The sequence below is a fragment of the Ixodes scapularis genome, unplaced genomic scaffold (genome assembly GCF_016920785.2).
Source record: "Ixodes scapularis isolate PalLabHiFi unplaced genomic scaffold, ASM1692078v2 PGA_scaffold5__190_contigs__length_132052651, whole genome shotgun sequence".
NCBI lineage: Eukaryota > Metazoa > Arthropoda > Arachnida > Ixodida > Ixodidae > Ixodes > Ixodes scapularis.
In genome coordinates this window covers 58,910,434-58,936,505 of record NW_024609880.1, presented here as the reverse complement: position 1 = coordinate 58,936,505, position 26,072 = coordinate 58,910,434, and the positions used below count along the sequence as shown (strand labels likewise).

The following is a 26,072-nucleotide window of genomic DNA, read 5'->3' as shown; positions in this document are numbered from 1 at the left end:
GTTCTTTCGCGGGCGGCCTATTTTGAATCCGTCTGCTCAAAGCAACCAAATCTTCATCAGGAATGCCATATCAGCGGATTTTCCACTATATCTGGCGGATTTAGTTTGTTTCTGGTGAGAAGAAACATATTTAGTTTTAGGTAAACTTCTTCTGGGCGAAAATACTTCTGTGTGATAGATTTCTGGCGGACGCAACGCCAAGCTGCGCACATAACCGAACGTGTTGTTACTTTCACTCCCTAATATCACTTAAAGGGGCGTGTAACGATTTCAAGATTAAAAGAATTTGCATCTCCTCATTTTTACGTTGTTTGTCGTGTTCCCGGGGATAAAAAAAACATCTCCTTCATTAAGAATGTCGTGATTCCGCTGCATAATCGCAAAGCCAAAGTCGAGCTTGTTCCCCCACCTGCAGCCGCAAGTGGCAGCCGAAGGAACTACGGCGAAAAAATTGCGTGACCTCGCTCGTCTCTAAGCCGCAGCATAACGCCCGCTAATGTCAGCAGAGAAAGGGAAAGGAAGCGTCCTCCGGGAGAGCACACGGGAAGCTACACGGCACCCCGAATTACGTCACTAGGAGGGGGACCGGGTGTGACCCTGAAGACTGGGAGTGAGTTGAGGGGTGCCAGAAATGCCAATATTTATCTTTTTTCTACACAACAACTAGGACACGCAGGCGAAATATGTTTTCTTTTTTTGTTTGACCGAAGTCCGGATATCGTTGCACCCCCCTTTAAGTATCGGAAACTGTTCCAAATATAACAATTTCTTCTTCCGTTTTTGTTACGATCTCATTTATGATCCTGTTATTGATATAGACCACTTTTAGGGGAAAAATTGTTATTTCGATGAATAAGTTGTCAGGCGTCAAACACCATAGACACTTTACTGGATTCTTTAGATAATTATTGAGGGATACACTAAGTCCAGAGATTTTAGGCAGTCAGTCCTAGTAAAACATGTGCTACCTACTACACACCCAAAAAAAATATTATGAATCACATCATAGTACTTTTGATGTGGAGGTTGTAGGTTTATCCACTCGAGGTTTACCCTCTGCAGAGCGCAAGTTCGTAATATTTTGCAGGGGTTGTGGTGACGTCAGAACGCCGAGCTCTGATTGGTTCTGAATGAAGGATAGTGGGTAGACATCAAGGCAGCTTGCTTTGAGGTCTACCCACTATCCTTCAATCGGAGTCAATTAAACCTCGTCGGTTTTCTGACGTCACCGCAATCCCTGTGCAAGAGGCAGACGACTTGCTCTCCGGATTGTTCGATCCCTTCCGTCATGGTATGGACATATGGGCATGACAGTCCGAAGCATTATTTTGCACATTTGTGCGCTACACATATGCGCGCCAATAAAAATATTGGAACCTTGCAGAATCTAGCTTGTGTAATAATAAGAAGTCGGGGGAGATGCAACTGTACCTAAAGGGAGAATTTAATTTTTACTGAAGAACAATGCGGCGATACACTGAGTGTGTTCAACGTCAGGCACTATTTTCTTGTGCTTACTCGTTAAAACAATATTCTACCCCTTGTCACTATAGTTCCAGCGTGTTAAAAAAAAAATGATCAGTTGCTGCGGTTGACACTGATATGAGTTTAATTTTAAAAGCCCCATGCCTACTGGCGCCATATAAAAGGATAACTGATTTACATGCAGGACTGCATGCTAGGCGATGATGATCTTTATTTCTAGGAACGTATTGAACGGTAGCTTTCTTTTCGAGGGTTCCAACATTGGAAGAGGGGTTGCCATATATTTGTTATTCTTTGTTGCAGTTAACGAAAAAAAGAGCTATACATTCCAGTTCGAATTTCTTTCGCAACAAGATCTGGCATGGGATATTATTATCAACACCAATCATCAAGTTTGTTTTGTCGACAGGCAGAGGACAAGTTCTTACATTCTGATTGCCTAATGCATATGACACTTTTTCAAGGATTGGGTGCAGAGATTCTGTCATATACCGGGTGTTTCAGCAAAGACTAAAAAAATCCCTAAGCATAGAGTGGTTGAAAAAAAAAAGGAAACTCTTTACGTGAATAAACTGCCACCCACGACGGACGTCAGGGATTGCAAAAACATAATAATTATCTGAATTATTATCTAAAATTTGATAATTATCTTTGCAATTGGTGAACATAAACATACGGTTCCAGTTAGAACCTTGCTGACACTATCGAAACCCACTAAATCTACTCATTTTAGAAAGGTACCAGACACGTATAATATTTTACGGCGTTCCGAGAAAAAAACGAAAGCTCAGTTTGGACTTTTTTTTTAGGTTTTGGGTTTAGTAAAGGTTCGTCCCTTGGTTGAATAGATGATGACTGCCCGGCGGTGTCTTGCGGGGCCAATCGTTTGATGAGCCTTGTTCGGTGGTGATCAGAAGAGTGCGACAGATGCGGGAGGACTTCGTCTAAACTGTTTATTTAGACGTGACGAGCTATTGTACACAGTATATACAAAGCAAAGGGAATTCGCCGTCCTCCAAATTAGTCCAAGTCCAGGCCAGAAAAAGGCTTCTCCCTCCCCCGTTACGGGCTTTTGAAGACGCTGACCCCCTCACTCTCGGGCGAGGATCAACCAATCATTTCAAAGTTTTGCTGGAGCCACGTGATATCCACTGTCCAATAGTTGGCAAGGTCGTCAATACACATTCGTTAACTCGCCAACGGACTACAGCCGACAGCTCCGTAACTTCGTCCGTGCATCCCGTTGCAGACACAGCGGCGCCTCTCCGGAACCCCCAGGTTGAAACCCGAGAAGCCCCGTAGAATGCGCAAGCCTCCAGACTCAAAAGAAAAACAACATCCCTTCCCGAGGGGTCATCCCGATGGGGGAGACACAGGAAGACGCTCTCCAGGGGGGGCCGCGTCGGCGAAAAGGTCCCCCGTTAGAAAAACAAAACTACACAAAACGACCGGAGAGGGAGCATCATACACACCGCCGGACAAGACGACCGTCCCCCAGCCGATCGAGAAACCAGCCGTCTTTCCCAGAACCCTTACACCTTCCCCCCAAGACTGTTTCTGGTCCTCCTTGGACCTGCTAAACAGTTAATCTAAACACACGCAAAAGAAATAAAACTAGATAACACTAACGTGAAGTTCTTCAGAACCGACTCAAAGCGTGCAAACATAATCGTAAGCTGACACTAAAACAAAGCACATAAAAACAACAGATTCTACTTTAACAAACCGGAGTGCCCCAGTGCAACATAAAAAGGGGCCAAAACGCGTGCGTGACATTCCAAAGGCTGAAAAACAACATACACACAAAGAGAAAAACAGCGTTACATTAGCATTGAACGTATTCACAACAGCAACGAGAAGAACGTCCTTTTGGATCCTCAAGTTCGACTCGCCAATTCACTTCACAGCCCCACAGCGCCCTGCGGCACGGGTCAGGGGAACATTCACGTCTAACCGAGGCGGCATGGCATGATCACTCAGTCGACTCCCAACATAAATTGTTGAGCCCACACTACGCGTCAGTATTTCCGTTACTGGTTCCCTTCCAATGCTGGACTGTTACATTGTAACGCTGAAGGGCCGAGGCCTACCTAGCCAACCCCACAAGTCAGAGCTTCGCTGTCCTCATCTCTTCCGACGTTTTGTTCTTCAACTTCACAAGGATAGGCCGCTGTACCTCCCTGTTGCACCTGGACCTTACCGCTCCTAGCTTTCAACAATTCCCAATCTTCCCAGGCAAGCAAACAGTTCACCCCTTCCGCCAGCTGATTGGTGAGCGCGCACACTAAGTCGGCTTTAGTTGGATTTTCTACCGCCCCTGGACAACTCAACCTTATTGGAAAGGCTGCAAGATTGGCATCAATGGCGTGACCAAAAGCGGACACTAGCTTCACTGTGCCCGACGGTTCCCTCAAAGCTTGAGGTAGCAGGCTCTCCCGTACTACCGTCATTTCGGTACCCGTGTCGAGCACTGCTTCGGTGTGTACGTCGCCGCACTCCAGTTGAACCAATTGTAGTTTCGAGCGGCCCGTCTCCGAAATCGACCGCCTCACCTCAACCCGAGCGGTTAACACTCTGTCTGTCTGCCCTTTCGGTTCAGGAACATTTGCCAGCCCCTGAGGCACCTCACTACCCGAAGCGCGAGGGCAGTGCTTGGCAATGTGTCCCTGCTCATGACACACATGACACCTTACAGCTGCTCGACCCGAGTTCACGGGACCTTTGAACCCTGGCGAGCGCCCCGTCCCTGACTGTTCTGTTGGAACGTACACCTGTTTTGTGGCGCTCCCTTTCCCTTTTGCCTGCTCATAAGTCTGTAACACCCTCGCCACCTCGACCGGTTTTAACCAAGTCTCTCCCTCGCGAAGGCGAACATACTCCAGACCATCGGTACTCAGGCTCGGCTTAATCCGATTAGCAACCATGAGCTCCGTTACTGTCTCCTTCGTGTCCGCACCTCTCACCTGAAGGTAATACGTGAAGTAGGTTCGGACACGGGAGGCGAACTGAGCCCATGTTTCATCTTTTCTTTTGGCTGCACTGTCGAACCTGTCTAGGTACTCAGCTGGCGTGAGTTTCAGTTCGCTCAGCACCGCCCGTTTTACCGACTCGTAATCTAAACAATCGTCTTGCCCTAGACTGCGCAGCAGGTAGCGGACTCGCTCCGTTAGCACCGGCATAATTAAATGTACTCGACCACTATCCGGCACCTGGTACGTGGTAAACAATTTTTCCATCTCATCAAACCATAGAGGAACGTCCGCGTCACATGGCAGGCTGTACCCTTTCAAAACTTTTGCGCATTGCGCAACCGGGTCTAAGCCTGCGTGCCGTTGGTCGTCTGTTTCCGACCCAGAGGACGAAGGTCGACCACTTTCTTTTCCTAGCTGTGCCATGCGCAACGCGATCCGCTCTTCGGACTCAATCTGAAGTTGCGCTTTCCGCAACTCAAATTCTAGTTCGAGCCTTCGAATTGTGACCGCCTCCGATTCCTTTTCTGTCGCACCCTGTGGCGCCTCCTGCCCCTGACCAGAGGCTCCTCTCCCCTGCGAGTTCTGTCCATTTAACCCGTTCTCCATGTCGGCCAGCATCTGACGCGTCAAAACCATAAGTCCCGCCAGCGTATTTCCAAAACCTGGCCATTCCAGATCTGCCGCGGAGCGGCGTGCTCTGATTGGCCAAATTACCGCCGCACAAAATTTTGACGGCGACGCACATGCGGTGCCGGTCGCCGGCAGGATCGTCTGCTACACTCCGGCCGATACTTTGGTGCCGTGGTGACTTAGTGGACGCGTTGTTTCATCTCCCAGTGCATATCCAATGAGTTATTCCGCATAAAAGTCGGTAGCAGAAGTTTCGAGCATGCCGATGTCCATTGTTCGACTGCTCCAACCTCGGCGATTCTCTACCCAAGCTCGAACGAAGTAGGCCTCGCTGCTCTGTTCCGTAATTGAAACCGTGTACACGTGGAGTGCTTGCAGTGCTAATGCGCAGTGCTTTTCAACCGTAACTCAAGAAGCGAGAACCATAGCCCTGCACAGTGAGTGTGGCTGGTGTCTACATTTTCCGTGTGGCTCTTGTCAAAGTAAGCCTTGTCGCCTTCCTACGCGCCCGCGTAGCGCCCGCAATGATGTCAATCGTACTGCTCAATTCGCTGTTTTTCTTGCTCTGAAACGCTAGCATATTTTATATCCACTTCAATGCTTCGCAGCTGAAGGAACGCCTGTTTGTCGCTGAACAAGATTGCCATGAACGGATTTACTTCCGCGGTTTTACGCCCCGCAAGTGTTTACTTTTTCTGCCGTATTTTCACGTTTTAGTGCACAGACTGCTTTGATTTGTACCAGTTTTAGGCTATTTTGCGCATGCCAAGTTTTGTGAAATTAAAAGGACGCGAATTGGTTTCAAGCTGTTTGTTTCTTACGCCTATCATTATTTCACGTCCTGTTACTTTGATCAGCACTGGAGGTGAGCTAGGAGTGCCCTAATATGTCTTTTTAACCCCAAGGAGATGAGAATGAAGTACGATATAAAAACCCATACAGACCTTGGTTTCAAAATATAGGGACCTTGTCCTGGTGCCTTTTTGTTCACTGTTCCCTTCTCTGCACTTGATACATAGGTATGTGACCTGTTCAGTTACCTGAAATGTCGTCTGCCCTTTCAGCCTGTAAAGGTCCATGGGATTTAGAACGGCAGCATTAAAGCCATCTTCAGAATTACTTGTGCATTAAATCCTGTTACCCACGGGACATTCTTGTGGGAATCTGAGGTCCATGCTATTGATAGCTTCTCCATGCTAGTGATAGACTCCAGCTACAATCTAGTTCTGTATATTTATTTCGGTCCCATCAATTTCCAGCTGCTGATGTCATCACTGTGTAATGCTGAAGTTCTAAAGGTCCCATAAATTACAGGCAGATCCAGACTATCCAGGATACTGAGCACAACGAATGCGATGCTGCTGGTTCTCACGACCAGCGACTTATACGCACACACCCCTAACATGCCCCAGGCCTAGTCCCTAATAACCGCGTCCCACTAGCGCAACAGCGACAATGAGCGATATACGACACTGACAGACAGCCTGTTTGTCGGAGTCCGCCGTTCGACGCAGCACAAGGGGACAAGAAAACTTGTTTCCTAGTGGGACTGGAGTTGTCAACAACACTTCAAAATACAGAGACAAACAGAGTATGGCGACGTAATTTTTGTGTTTTTCTCTTTGGGCGTAAAACGCACCAACAAACACGGTGAAAGTGGAGACGATTACTTTATTTCTTGTTTAAAGCTTCTGCTTGTCCTCATTTGCCATTGGCGACTTTCTGAAAACAGTCGTGACAATCGACACCCAACTTTTTCCAAACTAGAATTTCTGAATCGTTCCTCTTTTGGGTCGTTCGAAGCATTCCAGGTGGGCACCACAGAATTTCACGTCGATCTGAGGACCTTTTTAATTTCATATCCGAATGACCGAGGGCAGGCATTTTATGGGGGACAATCACAGAACAAATGACAAGTCTCTCAATTTGCCGGAATGGCTTGCCGCAGAACTGGCGGAGCGTCGTGTCCTACTTCGTGGTGAGCGGTCTTACTTTGGTCAGTCCTCGCACATGGGTGTATCCATCCTGATGCAAGGGCATAGACTTCGGCATCTTGAAGCACCAACTCGCGCACCAAGTTTTCGTGAACCAAACCAGCCACAGCAAATTCCCTTTTGCAACACGACATCTAGCAAGCAAGCCGCACCCGCGACCACTGTGAGCAATCCAGGAATCGGAACTGCGGGAGCACGAACGATCAGTGGCCGCCAAGGACTGAGTCACGGGAGGGATGGGAGGTACGGTAGAAGGAGGGTGGGGAAGACAGCAACAGAAGGCACAAGCAGGCGAGAAAATTAAGTTTGTCCTCAAGTGATGTTCCTCTGTGGGACTGCTTGCTGCGCTTCAAGTTTAACGACAGACAAGAACTCGTCCGTCGTCGATGGTTTGTCGGCACTTGTCGGCGTTTGTCGCGGGTGTTGGTCATTGCAGTGGAACACCATCAGCAACACAAAACTTTGTGGTGTTGCCGGACAAAAATCGGTGTTTGTCGCTCTAGTGCAGGGGTGGCCAGGCTGACCTGGCCTAAGCGCCACAAACAAAACTACAAAACTTTCAAGAGCCGCAGGGGGGGGGGGGGGGACTCTTGTCGAGAGCAACTAACGAAACTTGAACTACTTTCAATCTATCCGACTGTACGTAAGGTAGCAGTAGCACAAGCCTACCAAACTGCAACCTGTCTTTCGACTTAAAACGCGTTCCATTTCTTTTTTTGGGGAAGTGCTCGTGTGAACGGGAGGGAGGCGGGCGAGGGGGAGGAGGGGGGGGGGGGGAACCGCGAGCTGCACTTTAACACGCGAAGTCGCGAGCTGCAGCTTGGCCACCCCTGTTCTAGTGGGACGACGCTATAAGAATTTCCTACTCAAAGTACGCAAAACTGTGCTACATATCCCTCGGGAGCCCTTTCCCAGAATTAGCAACACCTTTCCAGATTGACAATCATGGATGAACCCCTGGTCTCAATCCTGGCAGTGTTACAGCAGTGGAAGGTGGGCACCGCAGACGCCCGTTCTGCTGCGACTCACTAGCAAGTCAGTCGAGGGAGATTCAAGGAACTCCAAGTTGGGACATTGCGACCAAAGCAACATTTTCCCCCCTCTGCTTGGTCTCTTTGCTTCAACTTCTAGAACGAGCCACACCGGGATCAAGACAATCTGCACCAGTACATGGCAGCTCCTATGACCCATCTTGTAACGCCTTCATCTCAACCGCCATTCTCCAGCAGTTGTTTTAGGCACAGTCTTCAGAAGGTAATCAAAAGAGCATGCACAAGCTACGTCAGAGGTCCAGGTGCAGTTCAAGGTCTTGCATCCAAGAAATATTTCTCGAGACATTCACAACATATGTTGATGAACACCAGTGTTGCAGGCAATCATCTGCCAAGAAACCACACTTGATCATGCAGACGCTTGCTTCCCAGAGGTCGATTACGTAGAACCGGATGGTGCAGCTTGATTGTGCCCATCAACCAGGCCTTTGGCACGTTCCCTCTACTGTGTAGCATTGCAGATGCTTGAAGCAGACTATGGACTGCCTGCCTGATGGGGAAAGAAAGACCAAGCAGTCAATCCAAGCCACTCTTGAACCAATGTGCAGAAAAGGAAATTCAAACATGGAGATATGAAACATGCTGTAGTCAAGACAGATCGTAGGTCGCTATGCTTGTTCTGGGTGTGTTCTGATCAATTCATTAAGTGGGAGTGGGAGACTCACTCTTTCAAAAAGCAGCCGAAAAAAAATTTTTTTTTTTTTTTTACAATTTATAGTCGGTGACAGGTCAAGAACGAAATGGAAGCTCGACCCAAATCTTTCCACTTTAGCAGTGCGAACTGTGGAGAGGAGGTGACCTCCTCTCCACCATTCGCCCAACATTCGCCCCGCTGAAGTGGAAAGGGGTGGGAGGAGATTCCACTTCGTTCTTGACCTGTCACCGACTATAGTTGGGACACGCGTGTCAAAAAAAATTTTACGTGAGGAAAAATGTTTTTAGAGAAATATTGACGGCGCAAGACGCGATTTAGTCGGCAGTCACGTCCCTTACCGCTTGTTTTCTTTCTTGGCATTTCAAGCGCGTGGAGCAGAGGTCGATCGCCTTCGCCTTCACGACCAAGATAGTCATTTTGGAATGGCCAGTGACGCCATGGACTTCGCGCACTATTTCAATGAAATCTCTCGCACTCAATATTGCTCTAAAAAAAACTGTCTTTTTTGTTTTTTTTTTGTAAACTTTTTTTTTTAGCACATGTGTCCCACTAAACTGTTAAAAAAAATTTTTTTTTTCTTTTTAGGGGTCCTTTAAGTTAGCCACAAAGTTACTTCCCAACCAGCAAGTTATCCCTTGAAGTCCTGCTGCATGCTACCTTAGCAAGAAAGTTGCAGATGGGAAATTTGGATCGGAATGAGCAAGACTGCTTTCCAAGGCGAAAAGCATTGATGTGTATGCTCCGCCAAAGTGCTTACCCTGCTACATTTCACCAGAATGTGATGAATTTATGCCTACATTGCACCATAAGGGAGTTTCCGTTTATAACTTCCAAAACTAATAGTTCAGGCGTCAAAGTACTGCCAGATTGTTCCTGCAACATTGTGTGAATCGTTCAGAACTTCCGGTTATTGCTTAGAATAATGTGCGATTTGATTTGATTTACACACCGAACATGACTCAGTACTCGGATGTTTCGTGATATCTCTCATTGTATGTGGTATGTTCCGGCAGTCTAATTATTTCCGTTGAGTGCGCTTCTCACACCACACACCGCAGCCTTGTCTTATCCTCGTTTTATTGTTATAACTCAATCTACAAGCACTAACCATCCTAAAAAAAAAAAATTACATTCATCTGCAGCCGATTTGCATACTAAGACAATTGATCAAAATTCTCGACACTTAGCGTGAGCGCAGAATGACAGATGGCGCTACCGAACTTTCGTGAATACGGTCAAACAACGGACAGCATGTGTCGGCCACTCGAGAGCGATTGGGTCCACCGTGGACGAGCTGCCGACCAGTTGTGCTCGTCCACGCGGGGACCCATCGCTCGCGAGTGGCTGACATGCGCTGTCCGTTGTTCGACCATATTCAGCAAGGTTCGGTAGCGCCATCTGTCATTCTGCGACAATGGTAAATGTCTGGAACCATTACTCTCTTAAGATACAAATCGGCCGTGGATGAATGTAATTTCTGGTTGTTTAGGATGATTAGCGCTAGTAGATTGAGGTATGACCATAGAACGAGACTCTCAAAACATGCTTTAGTGCCCCATTAAAGGGATATTGAACCGAAATTTGGATTTCGCAAAATAAGGGTGCACGACAGTTGAACAAGACGCTGGGAACCCCAAAACATGACTCATACATCAGTATCTCAAAGGGATGGCCGCACTCTTGGAAAAAAAAAAGGGCGCCATCAAGCGAGGTCTTTGACGTCATTGTCCTCCGGCAGAATTTCAGAATGAAGAAAAGCGGCTTCGCTTCTCTCCTCCTCGCTTCGGTTCACTAGCTCAAAGGGACGTAGCGAGAAGGAGAGGGAATGGGAATCGTGACGAGACTTGTCTCATCAGCCGTGTTCACTCACGCACTTCTTTTCCAAAAAATACAGTGATCTGTTAGAGATATTGCTGTATGAGTTGTTTTGGGGTTTTGCAGCATCCCACCTATCCGTCCAGCCTTGTTTTGTGAGCTCGAAATTTCTGTTCACTATCGCTTTAAGAGTAAAGCACTATTCCAGGGTGAAAAGATGGAAAACAAAGCATGAATGAGAAATATATATATATATATGTGAAAGAAAAGAGAACTTGGTGAATGCTGATGTGATATTTACCTTGCAGTAAACTTTGCTAAATAAAAATCCGGTTAGTCTATATCAAGGGTGGCCAAACTTCGGCTCGCGAGCCGCATGCGGCTCATCGCGGGTCCAAGTGTGGCTCACTGGCTTTAAGTAAGCGTGCCACCCTGCCCCTCCTGTGTTTCAAAGACGAACAGACTTTCAGAATTAAAAAAAAAAGCTCACAGACTTGGCAGCCCTGTATTGCACTATGTAGATACAGCTGGACTGGTTTTTGACGTATTAATGTGTCCAGTGACACTGTTTCCTTTATTGTTCTAAAGAAAATTTCGAACCGTATACGCATAACGGACGTCAGGGGCAGTGGCTGGCTAGCAAACCAGCCGAAGCTTTCATTTCTGCTGAGCGGTTAAAGTAATGTTGTGCTGTTTGGTGTTATTTGTTTTAGTCAACAATTATACTTGTCCTTTTTGGAAAGCACAGTTCCCTCCATATAGTTTTTTTTTTCTTTTTAAGTAGCCTCCCCCCCCCCCCTTTACTTTTCCTGTGGCTCTTTGAACTTTTGTTGTTTTGTCTGCGGCTCTAACCCCATGACACTTTGGCCACCCCTGGCCTATATAATAGACTTTGACACCTTGAAAATATTACGCACAATTCCTTTATGTGGTTAGCATACCTATTTAATGATGCCAAGGTGCTCATCAGTGAGTAAATAACACAATCATCCCCACAGCCCGACCTGTATTTCTGGGGGTGTGCTGTGTAGTAGTACCATTAACAGGAGGTCCCTTTCCAGTCTCTGACTCTGTGACCTCCTTCTGTAATATTTCTAAGGTATTTACCTTTGATCTATGCACAATAAAACCAATAAATAAACCGAAAAAATAAATTTATATATGTCAAGACTGACCCCAAAACAGAACTGTGAGCTGCAGCTGAATATGCTGGCAGAGGGTTTGCAACATTACCATTGCTTTCCACACTTTGGCTTCAATTTGTTAGGTGGGAATCAATCCAGTTAGTTATTGCTGGTTCCATCCCAAATGTTTTGATTCCAGCCACAGGTCTCCAATGTGGCACTCAATAAGAGGCCTCATAGAAGCCTACATATCATATAAACCTGCTGTCTGTCATTTAGTGCTAATGCAATGAGCTGTTTCCTATGCTCTGTTCACCACCAAGCTGACAGTGCGGTGGGAGCTACACCTTCACTGGACCTATCGACCGCCTTCCTCTCATCACCGCACCCTGCTCCTGGCGCATGGATGTAGGCGGGGCAGTGTGATCAAACGGCAAATGATGGGCGTACAACTGGTCCAGCAAGCACGCAGCTCCCAATGCACCGTCAGCTTAGGGGTGAGCGGAGTATACCAGTTGTGCGACTGTACATAGGCCAGGTCAGCACCCATGTCGTCCATACCTCGGCAAACCTCACTCATGAGGGCCCTCACTCACCCTCACTCACCCTCATCTTCACAGGTGAGGTGAGGGTGAGTGAGTTTCTGAACCAGGAAAATTCATGAGTGTGAGGGTGAGTGAGGGCCGTGAGGGCGGTGAGGGCCGTGAGGGGGGTGAGGGCGGTGAGGGTGGTGAGGGCTGTGGGGGCCGTGAGGGCTGTGGGGGCCGTGAGGGCCGTGAGGGCGGTGAGGGCGGTGAGGTGTATGAGGGCCATGAGTGCGTGAGGGGCATGAGGGCGGTGATTGGCGTGAGGGCCGTGAGTACGTGAGTGGTGTGAGGGCGGTGAGCGCGTGAGGGGTGTGAGGGCCATGAGTGCGTGAGGGCAGTGAGTGGCATGAGAGGCGTGAGGGCGGCCGTGAGGGCGGTGAGCGCATGAGGTGTGTGAGGGCCATGAGTGCGTGAGTGCGTGAGGCCCCCTTCAGATCGAGCATCTTTCTCAGCCATTTTGGTGTTAATGGCGGGTTGTCCTCTAGTTTTCCCTAGATCGACATGAATTGCTGAGATCGGGTGCGGCTCGGAATAAGCAAGCAACTCGGAGCAATTCGAATGCGTTTGAAGCGGCTGCATCCAATCAGGGACGCAAAATTTTCACGTGATACCTCGTGCCGGTGATGATGACACCGAAAGACTTGGTTCTGGTTTGAAATCGATCGTTTTTTTTAGGAAATAATCTGTTTCAGAAAGGTGCATTAGTATTCCTAACGAGATTTAAATGCATAAAAACACGTTTATAGCGCGTAATTGTGTCTAAATAGTGCAAGAAAAATAAAATGTTATGATGACGATGGCAAATTGCAGCAACTGGTTGCTGCGTGTGATCGCGGGTGGTCCGTGTTGCAGGTGTTGCGATGTAAGGTTTCTGGGCGAATTTGCCCCTTCTGAAGCTGGCCTGAGTGGCGTGAGGGGTGTGAGGACCGCAAGGGCGGTGAGGCGCGTGAGGGCGGTGAGTGGCGTGAGGGCGGTGAGGGGCGTGAAGGCGGTGAGTGGCGTGAGGGCCGTGAGGGCGGTGAGGGCGGTGAGTGGCGTGAAGGCTATGAGTGCGTGAGGGCCGTGAGGGCGGTGAGTGGCGTGAGGGCTATGAGTGCGTGAGGGCCGTGAGGGCTGTGAGGGCCGTGAGGGCTGTGAGGGCGGTGAGGGCCGTGAGGGCGGTGAGTGGCGTGAGGGCCATGTGTGAGTGAGGGGCGTGAGGGGCGTGAGGGCGGTGAGGGCGGTGAGTGCGTGAGGGCAGTGAGGTTCAGTGAGGGTGAGGGAAGAGCTGAAGGTGAGTGTGACTGTGAGGGTGAGGGTGAGTGAGGGGCTGAAGGTGAGTGTAGCTGTGAGGGTGAGGGTGAGTGAGGGGTTAGGTGAGTGTGGCTGTGAGGGTGAGGGTGAGTGAGGGCGACCTAAAATGCCGACCTCTGGTGTCGTCTAGGTTTGTGGCGATTTAGCTCTGCCATAACCTAGGAAGAAGCCAGACATCTCATTTTTCTCCGACACGATTCACAGTGGTCCCACAGGAAGGAAATGAGATACATTTAATTCCCTCATGAGCTACAATGGAACTAAATAGCCATAAAGCCTTTACCCATGACGACACACACGCAGCACCCGAAACGAAGGTGTGGGATGGCGATGGGTGATGCCATTAAATGACAAAGTAGCACAACATCATGCTTGTGTTTAATATCTGTTAAAGTGCATGGTGGTTCTGCAATAACCCGCAGATTAAATTTAGAAAACTAATTTGCAACTAGCAACATGGTTTTGTAGAAATCAAATATTGTTTGGAATTTTTGTGCGACGCTTGATTAGTGCAATATTTAGGTTCATCAAAATTGAGGGCTGAAAAAACATTCATTCAAGGCTTCTACAGTGCCTCCTTCCTCATTCCATTTCATTGAATGGCAGTGACAGCACCATAGGAATTGAACAAAGAGTGAAATCTGCCACCTTGTTGACAAACCTACCTGCTGAAGGTGGCCACGAGATTCCCTTGTCACCACTTGGTCACTTGAGTACGCCGTTAACTATTGTATCTAGTTGTACTGTGGCAGCAATGTTGTAGCTGTGATGCTCGTCGGGCCAGGTCTCTTTCAGATGTGCATATTCCCGTCGGAGAGTAGCCCATCGCCATGGCAGCTGTTATGACAAGAGTATAAATACATTAGCCAAAACATTGAACAGTCAGACAAGCTAGTCTACATGCCACACAATTCTACACAAGGAGACTAAAAAAAAAATGAAAGCAATGCAACATTGTCTTTACAGGGCTGTGTATCTCAACTCTCTACCTTAGCCCTGCGTTGACCAAGACGTGATGTGTGTATACTTGCAAGTTCAGACGAAATGGAACGATCTACCTACGCCGTCTCTATAGTTTGCATTGCAAAGGCAGACCATGCTTTTATGTTGACAGCCACAAGGAGACTACAGGTATAAACTAAGGTTCTTTTTTAGAACAAAACAATTCTGTAAAGCGAACCCACGTTACAGCCTGTACCATGTGTAAGTGAGGCGAGTTAAAATTTTGGTTTCTCTCCTGAATATCTATAATAAAGCATTATACACCTAGCAGTGCTAGAGCATTTCTTTGTCAAAGGCTACCCAGCAGCACAAAGTGAGTAAGGCACAGAACTTCCTTTTGTTGTCTAAGACCGGAGAATGAACCTCTCACAGGGGTGAATGTGCTCGAAAAACACCATTTAGAAATGTATACCGATGAGTGCGGGCCGGATGTAGATAATACGACAGATGTATAATTTATGACGCCATCTGAGCGTATGTACAGTCAGCACGGAATGAAACCCGAATGCCGCAACGCGTGGCCATCGACATAGGCTGCTCCACCTGAAGGGCCCCTGAGAACTAATGAAAATGCACTGGGGTGCCAGGGTGCGTGTCCTACTAAGCTGCGCTCGACCCTCGACCACCGGCGAAACGCGGAACTTCCAGATACGCCGCGCGAGGGTAGAGCACATCTTAGTAGGACCTGCACCCTAGCTCCAAGGCACATTTTCATAAGTTCCCAGGGGCCCTCCAGTGGAGCAGCCTGTGACGATGGCCACGCGTTCCGGCGTTCGGGTTTCATTCTGTGCTAACTGTACAATGTCTAGACATGCGAATTTGCTGTCCAGGCAAACGTGTTCCCCACTGCTTTATTCTGAGCGACGATTGCTACTCAATAACGTCACTGCAGCGTGGTGGTTTCAGACGGTGCTGCGTCATTTGCTATTTTCAGACGTTGGAAACTTAGCAGCAGACGGAAAAACTACTGTCGCAACTTCTACATTCGTTTAGCCCAACTAGCTGACTAGATAAAATCATAACTAGGGATGTCGCAAACCTGCTGAAGTTGCAGGAGATAAGGTTTGAATTTGAAAAAGTTTGCAAATTTCAAACCCTGCTGTGTTTCGAATTTGAAAAGTGTGATAATGTCAAGTTTCTGAAAGTTCAAGTTTGAAGATTTCAACTCTCTTTACAGATTGAGTATGATAAGGTTGAAAATTTTGAATTTCTTTGCTATTCATGTTCGAAGAATTCAAATTTAGGTTTTTGAATCTCAAGGTACAAGATCAAATACCACAATTTAAAATAAAGTTTTTAAGGGCTCATCTGGAAAAAACGTGAAACTGCTACAAAGTTGACTAAAAACGCTGCACATTTTATTTTGTGCCATAAACACTACCGTAAAATACCGGGCAAGCGCCCACTCAAACTTTGGAGATAATCGCAAAGAAATGGGGGAGGGGCGCTTGTCCAGTCATCAATTTTACATGTAAATTTACTGTGCTTATTTTCTCAGATCTTACAAATTTGGGACTGGGCACTTAATGTGGAATGGGTGTATGCACGGTATTCTACAGTACTTTCTACTTGGTACTGGGTTCTTAGGATACTTTTCGTTATTTATCATGATTTATAAAACAAGCCTTGAGTTGGTTGGACGGTTCAGCGACAAGACTTGAGGCAGTCTGGTGTGCATCAGGAATTGCTACCTCTTTGCAAACTGGAAGCAATGCGATTGAATGCCCCTAAGTGAGATGCTGGCATGAGACAACAAATTATGCAAGATGATGTGTGCAGACAATGTCGCCAAAGCAAAACATCTTGCTTCACGAAAGTTTGTAGTTGCTCTGGGCGTTTATTTCCAGTGGGATGGCCCGTGGGGCAGAGAGAACACTGCACGCAAGTACAGCACCCGACAGAGCTCAAGGTCAAGAAGCATGCAACCAGACAAGCTCGCAGGTCCACCGCCCCTCAAGATGCAGCTGATCAGGTAATGACCGGTCGTGCATCAGGCTCACTACACTGCCGGTTTCTTCGGCAATTCAGAGGCTCCAAGGCAAGGCACCGGCCTACAGACCCCAGGTGGCGAGTCCTAATCCCGGCCCAGGTGCCCGCAATTTGACAAAGGCTTATTGCCGAGAAGGTCGTGCAATCAAGCTTTCTGTTGCACGTCAAATGATCCCCAGGTGGTCCAAATTAATCCTCAGTCGTCTGCTGAGGTGTTCTGAATTCCCGTCGTCTGCTTGGCTCGTAAAACTCCCCAGATTTGATTTGGCATAGCTGGTTTTTCGCGCTTTCCTTCTTAGAAAAAAAAAAAAAAACAAGCGGAGATAATAGTTGCTTTAAAATGCAAGCGGATTCTGACGATAATGGATCAAGTGCCTATCCAGTGTTACCTCTCACGAATCGGTATCGCTTTCAGTGCGCGCCTTTCCCCAACCAGCCACTAACCGGAGAAGATCAGGCAACTTGCATTAAAAAAACAGGGTTATGAACAACCATGGATGAAGAAAGAATAAAACAATCAAAACAGGGTCAACACAACCACACCTTTCAACTAGCAACAGACGAGTAAACTTTCCACAGCGAGCAGCCGACTATACCCAGGAGGGAAAGGGGGGAGGAGGGGAGAGAAGGGGAGATAAAAAACGCAAAGTGCAAATCAGAAAGGTGGGCTTATCTCAGATTTTAGAAATTCAACCTCAGTTTTCGTCAGCAGGAGGGACGAGTTTGACACGTTGTGACAGCAGCAGGGAGATCATAGAGTCATTCGCCATGACCAGAGCAAAAAACAATGTGTCGAACCCTTCCCTCCTGCTGACGAAAACTGAGGTTGAATTTCTAAAATCTGAGATAAATCCACCTCTGATTTGCACTTCGCGTTTTTTATCTCTCCTTCTCCCCCTTTCCCTCTTGCGTATAGTCGGCTGCTCGCTGTGGAAAGTTTACTCGTCTGTTGCTAGTTGAAAGGTGTGGTTGTGTTGTCCCTGTTTTAATTGTTTCATTATTTTTTCATCCATGACTTAAACCAACACGTTCTTCTCCTAAGCAAGCTTATGAACAAAGCCCCAGTAAAGTGTCTTTGTCGGATTTCAAACTTGCAGACAAGGGACCTAAAGGTTACTTTGGGGCAAACTACGCAGTCTTACACGGTACGACTTTCAGGTACGAGGCCAGCCGCCACCACAAGCGAGTCGTTGGTAGCACCACCGCTTCTTTGTGTTAATAATATTTAAGACCTTATACGATTTGGTTAAAGTTTCTTCACACTTCGTCAAATTTCTGTTCAGAAGTTTGAAATTCGTCAAACTTCTGTATGTTTCACCTTGAACAATTTTTCCCCTTGAACTGGAAACCTCAAATATTATTTTTCGGTTTCACTCCAGAATGCAAAAAATTATAATGTTTTGGTGTGATTCCGGTTTGCACACAAATAATATTTTTATCTTCTAATGTTTGGTTTTCTTTTCTGTTGCCCAACAGCTCATTACTCTTCAAAACCTTAATCCTTTTTTTTTATTTTATGAAGAGTTTAGTGTTATCATTCCATGTGACTGTAGAAAACAGTGAGGGAAGCCCTGAGCGACAGTCTCGAGATTACGAGTCACGAATATTCTTTTTAATGTTAGGACCTTTTTTGTCGTGTTTCTGTAAACTCCGGAAAAACATAAATACCTTGGTGCTTTACGATTCGAAATACAATAACATAAACAATGGCTCAAAAGAAACGATCATCTTCAATGTTATCGTATTTAAATTGTAGAATATAAACTCTTTGTCACTGGCCCGTCAGGCGTTCTAATTTCAGAGAATTGGGTGCAAAATGTAAGAAAATAAGAGGTACATCTCGCAAAAGGTCTCCATATCAACACAAATCTTTAGTAGAGTTTACAAATACAACGTCGTTCGTGTGGCACCGTCGAACAATTCTATTCGATCCTAACGTTTCATTCCCTTGTGTAGCTTCCATTATTTCCTTTTTCAAGGCCGCTTAAGATGATGAAAATTCCCCGTGATCCATGCTTTAAGGAATATCTTCTGATACATGCACAAGAAATCTTCGTGAATCGTGAATACATACGGTTGTGTTGCAGCGGGCGACCTGCTCAGATTCAAATCACTTCACTCCCAAATGTATTTTCAGCTCTAATTAAATAGAAGGGCACGCTACAGTTTTATTTATAGCATGTCGACTTGTCAGAAATCTAGTGTCGAATTATAGTGGTGTAAGAGCTTACAGCTAAATCCAGTAACGTTGAATGCTGTTAACTTGACCACCGCAGCGTCAACTGGTCGCAGCCATTTTGCTTGTTGTCGATTTCGTTTCTGTTCGTTCGTAGTCGTTAGGTTCGTTAACGTTAAGTTAACGTATTAAAACATTAAACAAATTATAATAAATAATAAATTACAATTTTAGTTAAATGTTTTGTTTTGGTTTACATATAACGAACGTAATAAATAACTGAATTGAACCATGGTTAAAAGCGCTAAAAAAGACGTACACAAGAAAGAAGACAAACACGGGCGCTACTCACAACTGTATTGGGAAAGGAAGATGGAAGTACATATATATATATATATCTGATACACTTATCGTCACCCAGGCTACTCATGCGCGAGATACAAGAGCATAAAACCGTTTACATGTATTTATCGAAAAAACGAATCTCAGCGTTATACAATGCTATTGACGCAAGAGGCATATTTTATCAAGAAGAGGGGACCCCAGTGCGTCAGCGACACGTCAATAGCATTGTATAACGCTGAGATTCGTTTTTTCGATAAATACATGTAAACGGTTTTATGCTCTTGTATCTCGCGCATGAGTAGCCTGGGTGACGATAAGTGTATCAGATATATATATATATATGTACTTCCATCTTCCTTTCCCAATACAGTTGTGAGTAGCGCCCGTGTTTGTCTTCTTTCTTGTGTACGTCTTTTTTAGCGCTTTTAACCATGGTTCAATTCAGTCAACACCAACTAGCCCAACAATAAGTTCTTTTACAGTAATAAATAACCAAGGTTGATGTGCGAAACTTTCTGCAACATCATAAAATTCAAACATTACAATAACTGTCATGGCTGCGCCCATCATCTGGCTACACCACAATGGAAGAAAGGTTTCGTTTCTTCCACCGTGGGCTACACCAAGGAGGGCTACATGAACCTACGTCGTCTGCGGACTGCGTCCTTTGGCAAGTTTGCCCCGATTGCTTATTAAGTGACGCTATGCTGCGATATATGTGAAACATTTTGATGTAACCTTTGGGTACAAGCATCAAGTACACATTTCGCATGCCGGTCAAAAACAAATACACAAATAGCAGACTGCCAGCCTTGATATGAGCAGAAAGAGGTCGGTATAGCCCCGTTTGATTTCATGTTGCTGAAGGCAGATTTCGAGGCAGTGACACATTTTAATTCTAAGTTCTTTGCACAAGAGATTGGTGCGTACACGACAACGCGCAAGGTTAGGCAGAAAGGTTGCGACCCTTACGCATGTGTGACTGCTAGCCGGCCACCGTTTACGCTTGAGCCAGTACATGGATCGTATTCAATTTTTCAGGATAGAAGAATATTCATAATTAATTAGGTGGCATGTATGATGACACTAGTATCTCAGACCAAATTACTTGAAAACATGCTTATTCAGGCGTCAGTTTTGTTATCAGTGCCTAACCCACGTTTGCAGGTCTCATATCTGTGTTTGCAGACTTTTTATACATTTTTGCACAGGGTGTCACATGGCACCGTACCATCTGCCATTGCTGCACCATACCTTGTGCAGCATACATTTCGCACCCTTCAATTTTTTTCTCTTGGCAAGCCTTGCCCAGAAGACAAATTTGATGGTGTCAAATGTATGCTGCAGAGGGTACAGAAACAGGCGCATGGTATGGAGCAATGGCGGCTGACGTGGCGTCAATGCAAGCCATGTATACCTGTGCACATGTGTGAACTCGGAAAGAGGAGGAAAGGGAAAGGCACCATTTTTGGGGGGCTCTCACGTCCACTCAGTCAGGATTGGTTTGGCTTGACTACCTCCACTATTCTTACGGCTTGGCTTCATAATTGTTATGCCTCATCACTGTGCAGCTGTAGGTTGTGCAAATAGCAGCAAAAATGGTTCAAATGAAAATTTTTATAGGGTTTCAGCAGCCTTTTGCGGGTGGTGCACGAAAGCACCCAATGTGAAGCACCCCGCCCCTTTTGCCCTGCTTTCAAGAGCTCGTGTTTCAGAAGCCTATGACGCGAATCCCCCGTGTCAGCTGGCCGGGTCCTCAACGTGATGGCGGGACATTCTGCTTTTACCCAGAAGACTGCTGGCCGGGGTCACACTGCTCATACATCATAGAAAAGACAGTCTGCACATGCAAGTCACCGCAGTATCTGTGGTTTGAATGTTGCATGCTAAGTCTCTCCTTGAACCCATTGCCAGGCTGCATTCGAAGCATGGATCTCACGGCGACTTGCCCTCAAATCTGTATGCAGGCTGTCTTTTGTATGATGTATAAGCAGTATGACCTTAGCTTAACATAATCAAGCTATACCCGCTACTTAAGTAAAGAATAACTGGATTAAGCTTTTCATTCTTAAGGTGTGCACTATACTCATTCAGATCTCGCCACTTTAAAACTATGAAAAAAAAAAAGAAAACAGAAAATATCAGTTACTGGCAAAATATTTAAAGTGTGCGACAGTACCCTGTAACGGAATGTTTTGAAAACCAATCGTGAACTCTCCTGTTCGCAGGGCCAACTTCGTTGGAGGTTCCTAGATGTGCTGAATTCAGAGCAAGATTGTTTCTAACATATTGTTCCTTACTTTTTGACGGTGCAGGCGAGCTTTCGTGATATCAAGACCGCCCGGATTTCACCCGTCCAAGTTTGCTTACATGGCCCCGGGTATGGCGGTGCCTCATGCACTCGCAAGGTATACAGTGAAGTTAAGGAACGCAATAAGCTTGAATAACTTCTGTGCTCAAGGAGAGCGAAATCGGCTGTTTGTAGTGGTCGGGGGGCCTTATAAACAGAGCTCACTAGCTCTGCACGAAATGGATAGTTGGGTCGGGACTGGAACTGGTCACCATTATTTTCCTTACATAACACTGTGCCTTGAAAGCCGACCCCTTTTTCAGTTGCTTGCATGACGCGACACTGAAGTGACGATTAAGTGACCGAGTCGACGGTACAAACTGAAGCTGCGTTGGCGGTCTCTACATTTTTCAAGGTATAAAGACGAAGGAGGTAATCTCTATCGTAGACAGTGGATTTCATTAATCCTCCTGGGCATCGAACTGAAAAGAAAACCAAACATCAGAAAAAAACTTCAATTTGTGTACAAACCGGAGTCAAACCGAAACATTATAATTTTTTTCATTCTGGAAAAAACTTGGAACTGGAAACCGAAAAATAATTTTTGAGGTTTCCAGTCGAAGGGGAAAAATTGGGTACACGCAACATACAGAAGTTTGACGAAGTGTGAAGAAACTTTACCCAAATCGTATAAGGTCTTAAATATTATTAACACAAAGATGTGGTGGTGCCACCAACGACTCGCTTTGGGGTGGCGGCCGGCCTCGGACCTGAAAGTTTTTCCTCCTGCTTTCGCACAGAGCCTCTACCGTGTAAAACTGCATAGGTTGCCCCAAAGTAACCTGCAGGTCCCTTGTCTGCAGGTTTGAAATCCGACAAAGGCACTTTCCGGGGGCATTGTTCATGACCCTAGCTGTTTTTTTAATGCAAGTTGCCTGATCTCCTCCGGTTAGTGGCTGGTTGGGGAAAGGCGCGCACTGAAAGCGACAACGCCTCGTGAGAGGCAACACTGGATCGGCACTTGATCCATTATCGTCAGAATCCGCTTGCATTTTAAAGCAACTAATATCTCTGCTTGTTTTTTTATATTTTTATAAGAAGGAAAGCGCGAAGAACCAGCTATGCAAAATCAAATCTGGGTGTTTTACAAGCCAAACTGACGACAAGCATTTGGAACACCTCAGCAGATGACTGAGGATTAATTTGGACCACCTGGGGATCAGACGTGCAACAGAGAGCTTGATTACATGACCTTCTCCGCAATAAGCCTTTGTCAAATTATGGGCACCTGGGCCTGGATTAGAACCCGCCACCGGGGGTCTGTAGGCCAGTGCCTTGCCTTGGAGCCACTGAGGTGCCAAAGAAACCGGCAGTGTAGTGAGCCTGATGCACGACCGGTCATTACCTGATCAGCTGCATCTTGGGGGGCGGGAGACCTGCAAGCTTGTCTGTTACATGCTTCTTGACCTTGAGCTCTGTCGGGTGCTGTACCTGCGTGCAGTGTTTTCTCTGCCCCACGGGCCATCCCACTGTAAATAAACGCCCAGAGCAACTACAATCTTTCGTGTAGCAAGATGTCTTGCCTTGGCGACTTTGTCTGCACGCATCAACTTGTATATTTTCGTTGTCCCATGCCAGCATCTCATTTAGGGGCATTCAATCGCATTGCTTCCAGTTCGCAAGGAGGTAGAAATTCCTGATGCACACTAGACCGCCTCAAGGCTTGTCGCTGAACCATCCAATTCAAGGCTTGTTTCATAAATCATGATAAATAACTAGAAGTATCATGAGAACCTGATACTGAGAAGAAAGTTGTGTTTATGGCACAAAATAAAATGTGGAGCATTTTTAGTCAACTTTGTAGCACTTTCACGTTTTTTTCCACATGAGTCCTTAAGATCTTCATTTTATATTGTGGTATTTGATCTCGTTCCTTGAGAATCAAAAATTTAAATTCGAATTCTTCGAACATGAATAGTAAAGAAATTCAAAATTTTCAAACTTTTTATACTCAATCTGTAAAGAGAGTTGGAATCTTCAAACCTGAACTTTCAGAGACTTGACATCTTCAAGCTTTTCAAATTCAAAACACAGCAGGGTTTGAAATTTGCAAACTTTTCAAGTTCGAACCTTAACTCCTGCAATCTCAGCAGGTGTGCGACATCCCTAGTTATGATTTTATCTAGTCAGCTAGTTGGGCTGAATGGATGTAGAAGTTGCGACAGTAGTTTTTTCGTCTGCTGCTAAGTTTCCGTATGACAATAGCTAATGACACAGCACCGTCTGAAACCACCTCGCTGCAGTGACGTTATTGAGTAGCAATTGTTGCTCAGAATAAAGCAGTGAGGAATACGTTTGGCTGGACAGCAAATTCGCATGTCTAGACATTGTATGTGTGCTCAGATGTCATCATAAAGTATATATCTGTCGTATTATCTACATCTGGCCCACAACACACTCATTTCTGTATATTCCTAAATTACGCGTTTCGTGCACATTCACCCCTGTGAGAGGTTCATTCTCCGGTCTTAGACAACAAAAGGAAGTTCTGTGCCTTGCTCACTTTGTGCTGCTGGGTAGCCTTTGACAAACAAATTCTCTAGCACTGCTAGGTGTATAATGCTTTATTATAGATATTCAGGAGAGAAACCAAAATTTAACTCGCCTCACTTAGACACGGTACAGGCTGTAAGGGTGGTTCGCCTTACAGAATTGTTTTGTTCTAAAAAAGAACCTCAGATTATTCCTGTAGTCTCCTTGTCACCGCCGACATAAAAACATGGTTTGCCTTTGCAATGCAAACTATAGAGACGGCGTAGGTAGATTGTCCCATTTCGTCTGAACTTGCAAGTATGCACACATCACGTCTTGGTCAACGGAGGGGTAGGGAAGAGAGTTGAGATACACAGCCCTGTAAAAACAATGTTGCCTTGCTTTCATTTTTTTTGTCTCCTTGTGTAGAATTGTGTGGCATGTAGACTAGCTTGTCTGACTGTTCAATTTTTTGGCTAATGTATTTATACTCCTGTCATACCAGCTGCCATGGCGATGGGCTACCCTCCGACGGGAATATGCACATCTGAAAGAGACCTGGCCCGACGAGCATCACAGCTACAACATTGCTGCCACAGTACAACTAGCTACAATAGTTAACGGCGTACTCAAGTGACCAAGTTGTGACAAGGGAATCTCGTGGCCACCTTCAGCAGGTAGGTTTGTCAACAAGGTGGCAGATTTCACTCTTTGTTCAATTCCTATGGTGCTGTCACTGTCATTCAATGAAATGGAATGAGGAAACAGGTACTGTAAAAGCCTTGAATCAATGTTTTTTCAGCACTCAATTTTGATGAACCTAAATATTGGGGACATCAAGCGTCGCTCGAAAATTCCAATCAATTTTTGATTTCTACAAAACCATGTTGCTGGTCGGCAGCTTGGCCGACCAGCATGCGACTGGTCGGCAGCTTGTCCACGGTACACCCCATCGCTCGCGAGTAGCAGACACGCGCCGTCCGTTGTTTGACCGTATTTACGAAGGTTCGGTAGCGCCATCTGTCATTCTGCGCTGACGCTGGCGCTAAGTGTCAAGAATTTTTATTAATGTTTTTAGTATGGAAGTGAACCACAGATGGGGGGGGGGGGGGGGATGTAATTTTTTTTTCTTTTTTTTAGGAAGGTTAGTGCTTGTAAATTGAGTTATAAAAATAAAACGAGGATCTCAAAAAGCACTTTAGTACCCCTTTAAGACACGGCTGAGCTGCGGCAAAGCAACATATGCAGAATTGCAATGCCTACTCGACGGGTGTAGCTTTTCGGCTGTGCACCAGTGTGTGGTGTGAGAAGCGCACTCAACGGAGATAATTAGACTGCCCGAACATACCACATACAATGAGAGATATCACGAAACATCCGAGTACTGAGTCATGTTCGGTGTGTAAATCAAATCAAGTCGCACATTATTCTAAGCAATAACCGGAAGTTCTGAACGATTCACACAATGTTGCAGGAACAATCTGGCAGTACCTTGACGCCTGAACTATTAGTTTTGGTAGTTATAAACGGAAACTCCCTTATGGTGCAATGTAGGCATAAATTCATCACATTCTGGTGAAATGTAGCAGGGTAAGCACTTTGGCGGAGCATACACATCAATGCTTTTCGCCTCGGAAAGCATTCTTGCTCATTCCGATCCAAATTTCCCATCTGCAACTTTCTTGCTAAGGTAGCATGCAGCAGGACTTCAAGGGATAACTTGCTGGTTGGGAAGTAACTTTGTGGCGAACTTAAAGGACCCCTAAAAAGAAAAAAATTTTTTTTAACAGTTTAGTGGGACACATGTGCTAAAAAAAAACGTTTACGAAAAAAAAAAGTTTTTTTAGAGCAATATTGAGTGCGAGAGATTTAATTGAAATAGTGAGCGAAGTCCATGGCGTCACTGGTCATTCCAAAATGACTATCTTGGTCGTGAAGGCGAAGGCGATCGACCTCTGCTCCACGCGCTTGAAATCCCAAGAAAGAAAACAAGCGGTAAGGGACGTGACTGCCGACTAAATCGCGTCTTGCGCCGTCAATATTTCTCTAAAAACATTTTTCCTCACGTAAAATTTTTTTTGACACGCGTGTCCCAACTATAGTCGGTGACAGGTCAAGAACGAAGTGGAAT

The 26,072-nt window shown here is 45.9% G+C and overlaps 1 protein-coding gene across 1 annotated transcript; it reads right to left on the bottom strand.

Moving 5' to 3' along the window:
- Positions 1 to 3,575: 3,575 nt before the first annotated feature.
- LOC115332668 lies at positions 3,576 to 5,063 on the bottom strand. Its single transcript, XM_029995077.2, has one exon. The coding sequence runs from the start codon at positions 5,061 to 5,063 to the stop codon at positions 3,576 to 3,578; it is 1,488 nt and encodes a 495-aa protein (XP_029850937.2).
- Between the last annotated feature and the right edge of the window lie 21,009 nt (positions 5,064 to 26,072).

What these genes read in the sequence shown, in the direction of transcription:
- LOC115332668 (XM_029995077.2), bottom strand. Translation starts at nt 5,063, where the DNA reads ATGGAGAACGGGTTAAATGGACAGAACTCGCAGGGGAGAGGAGCCTCT.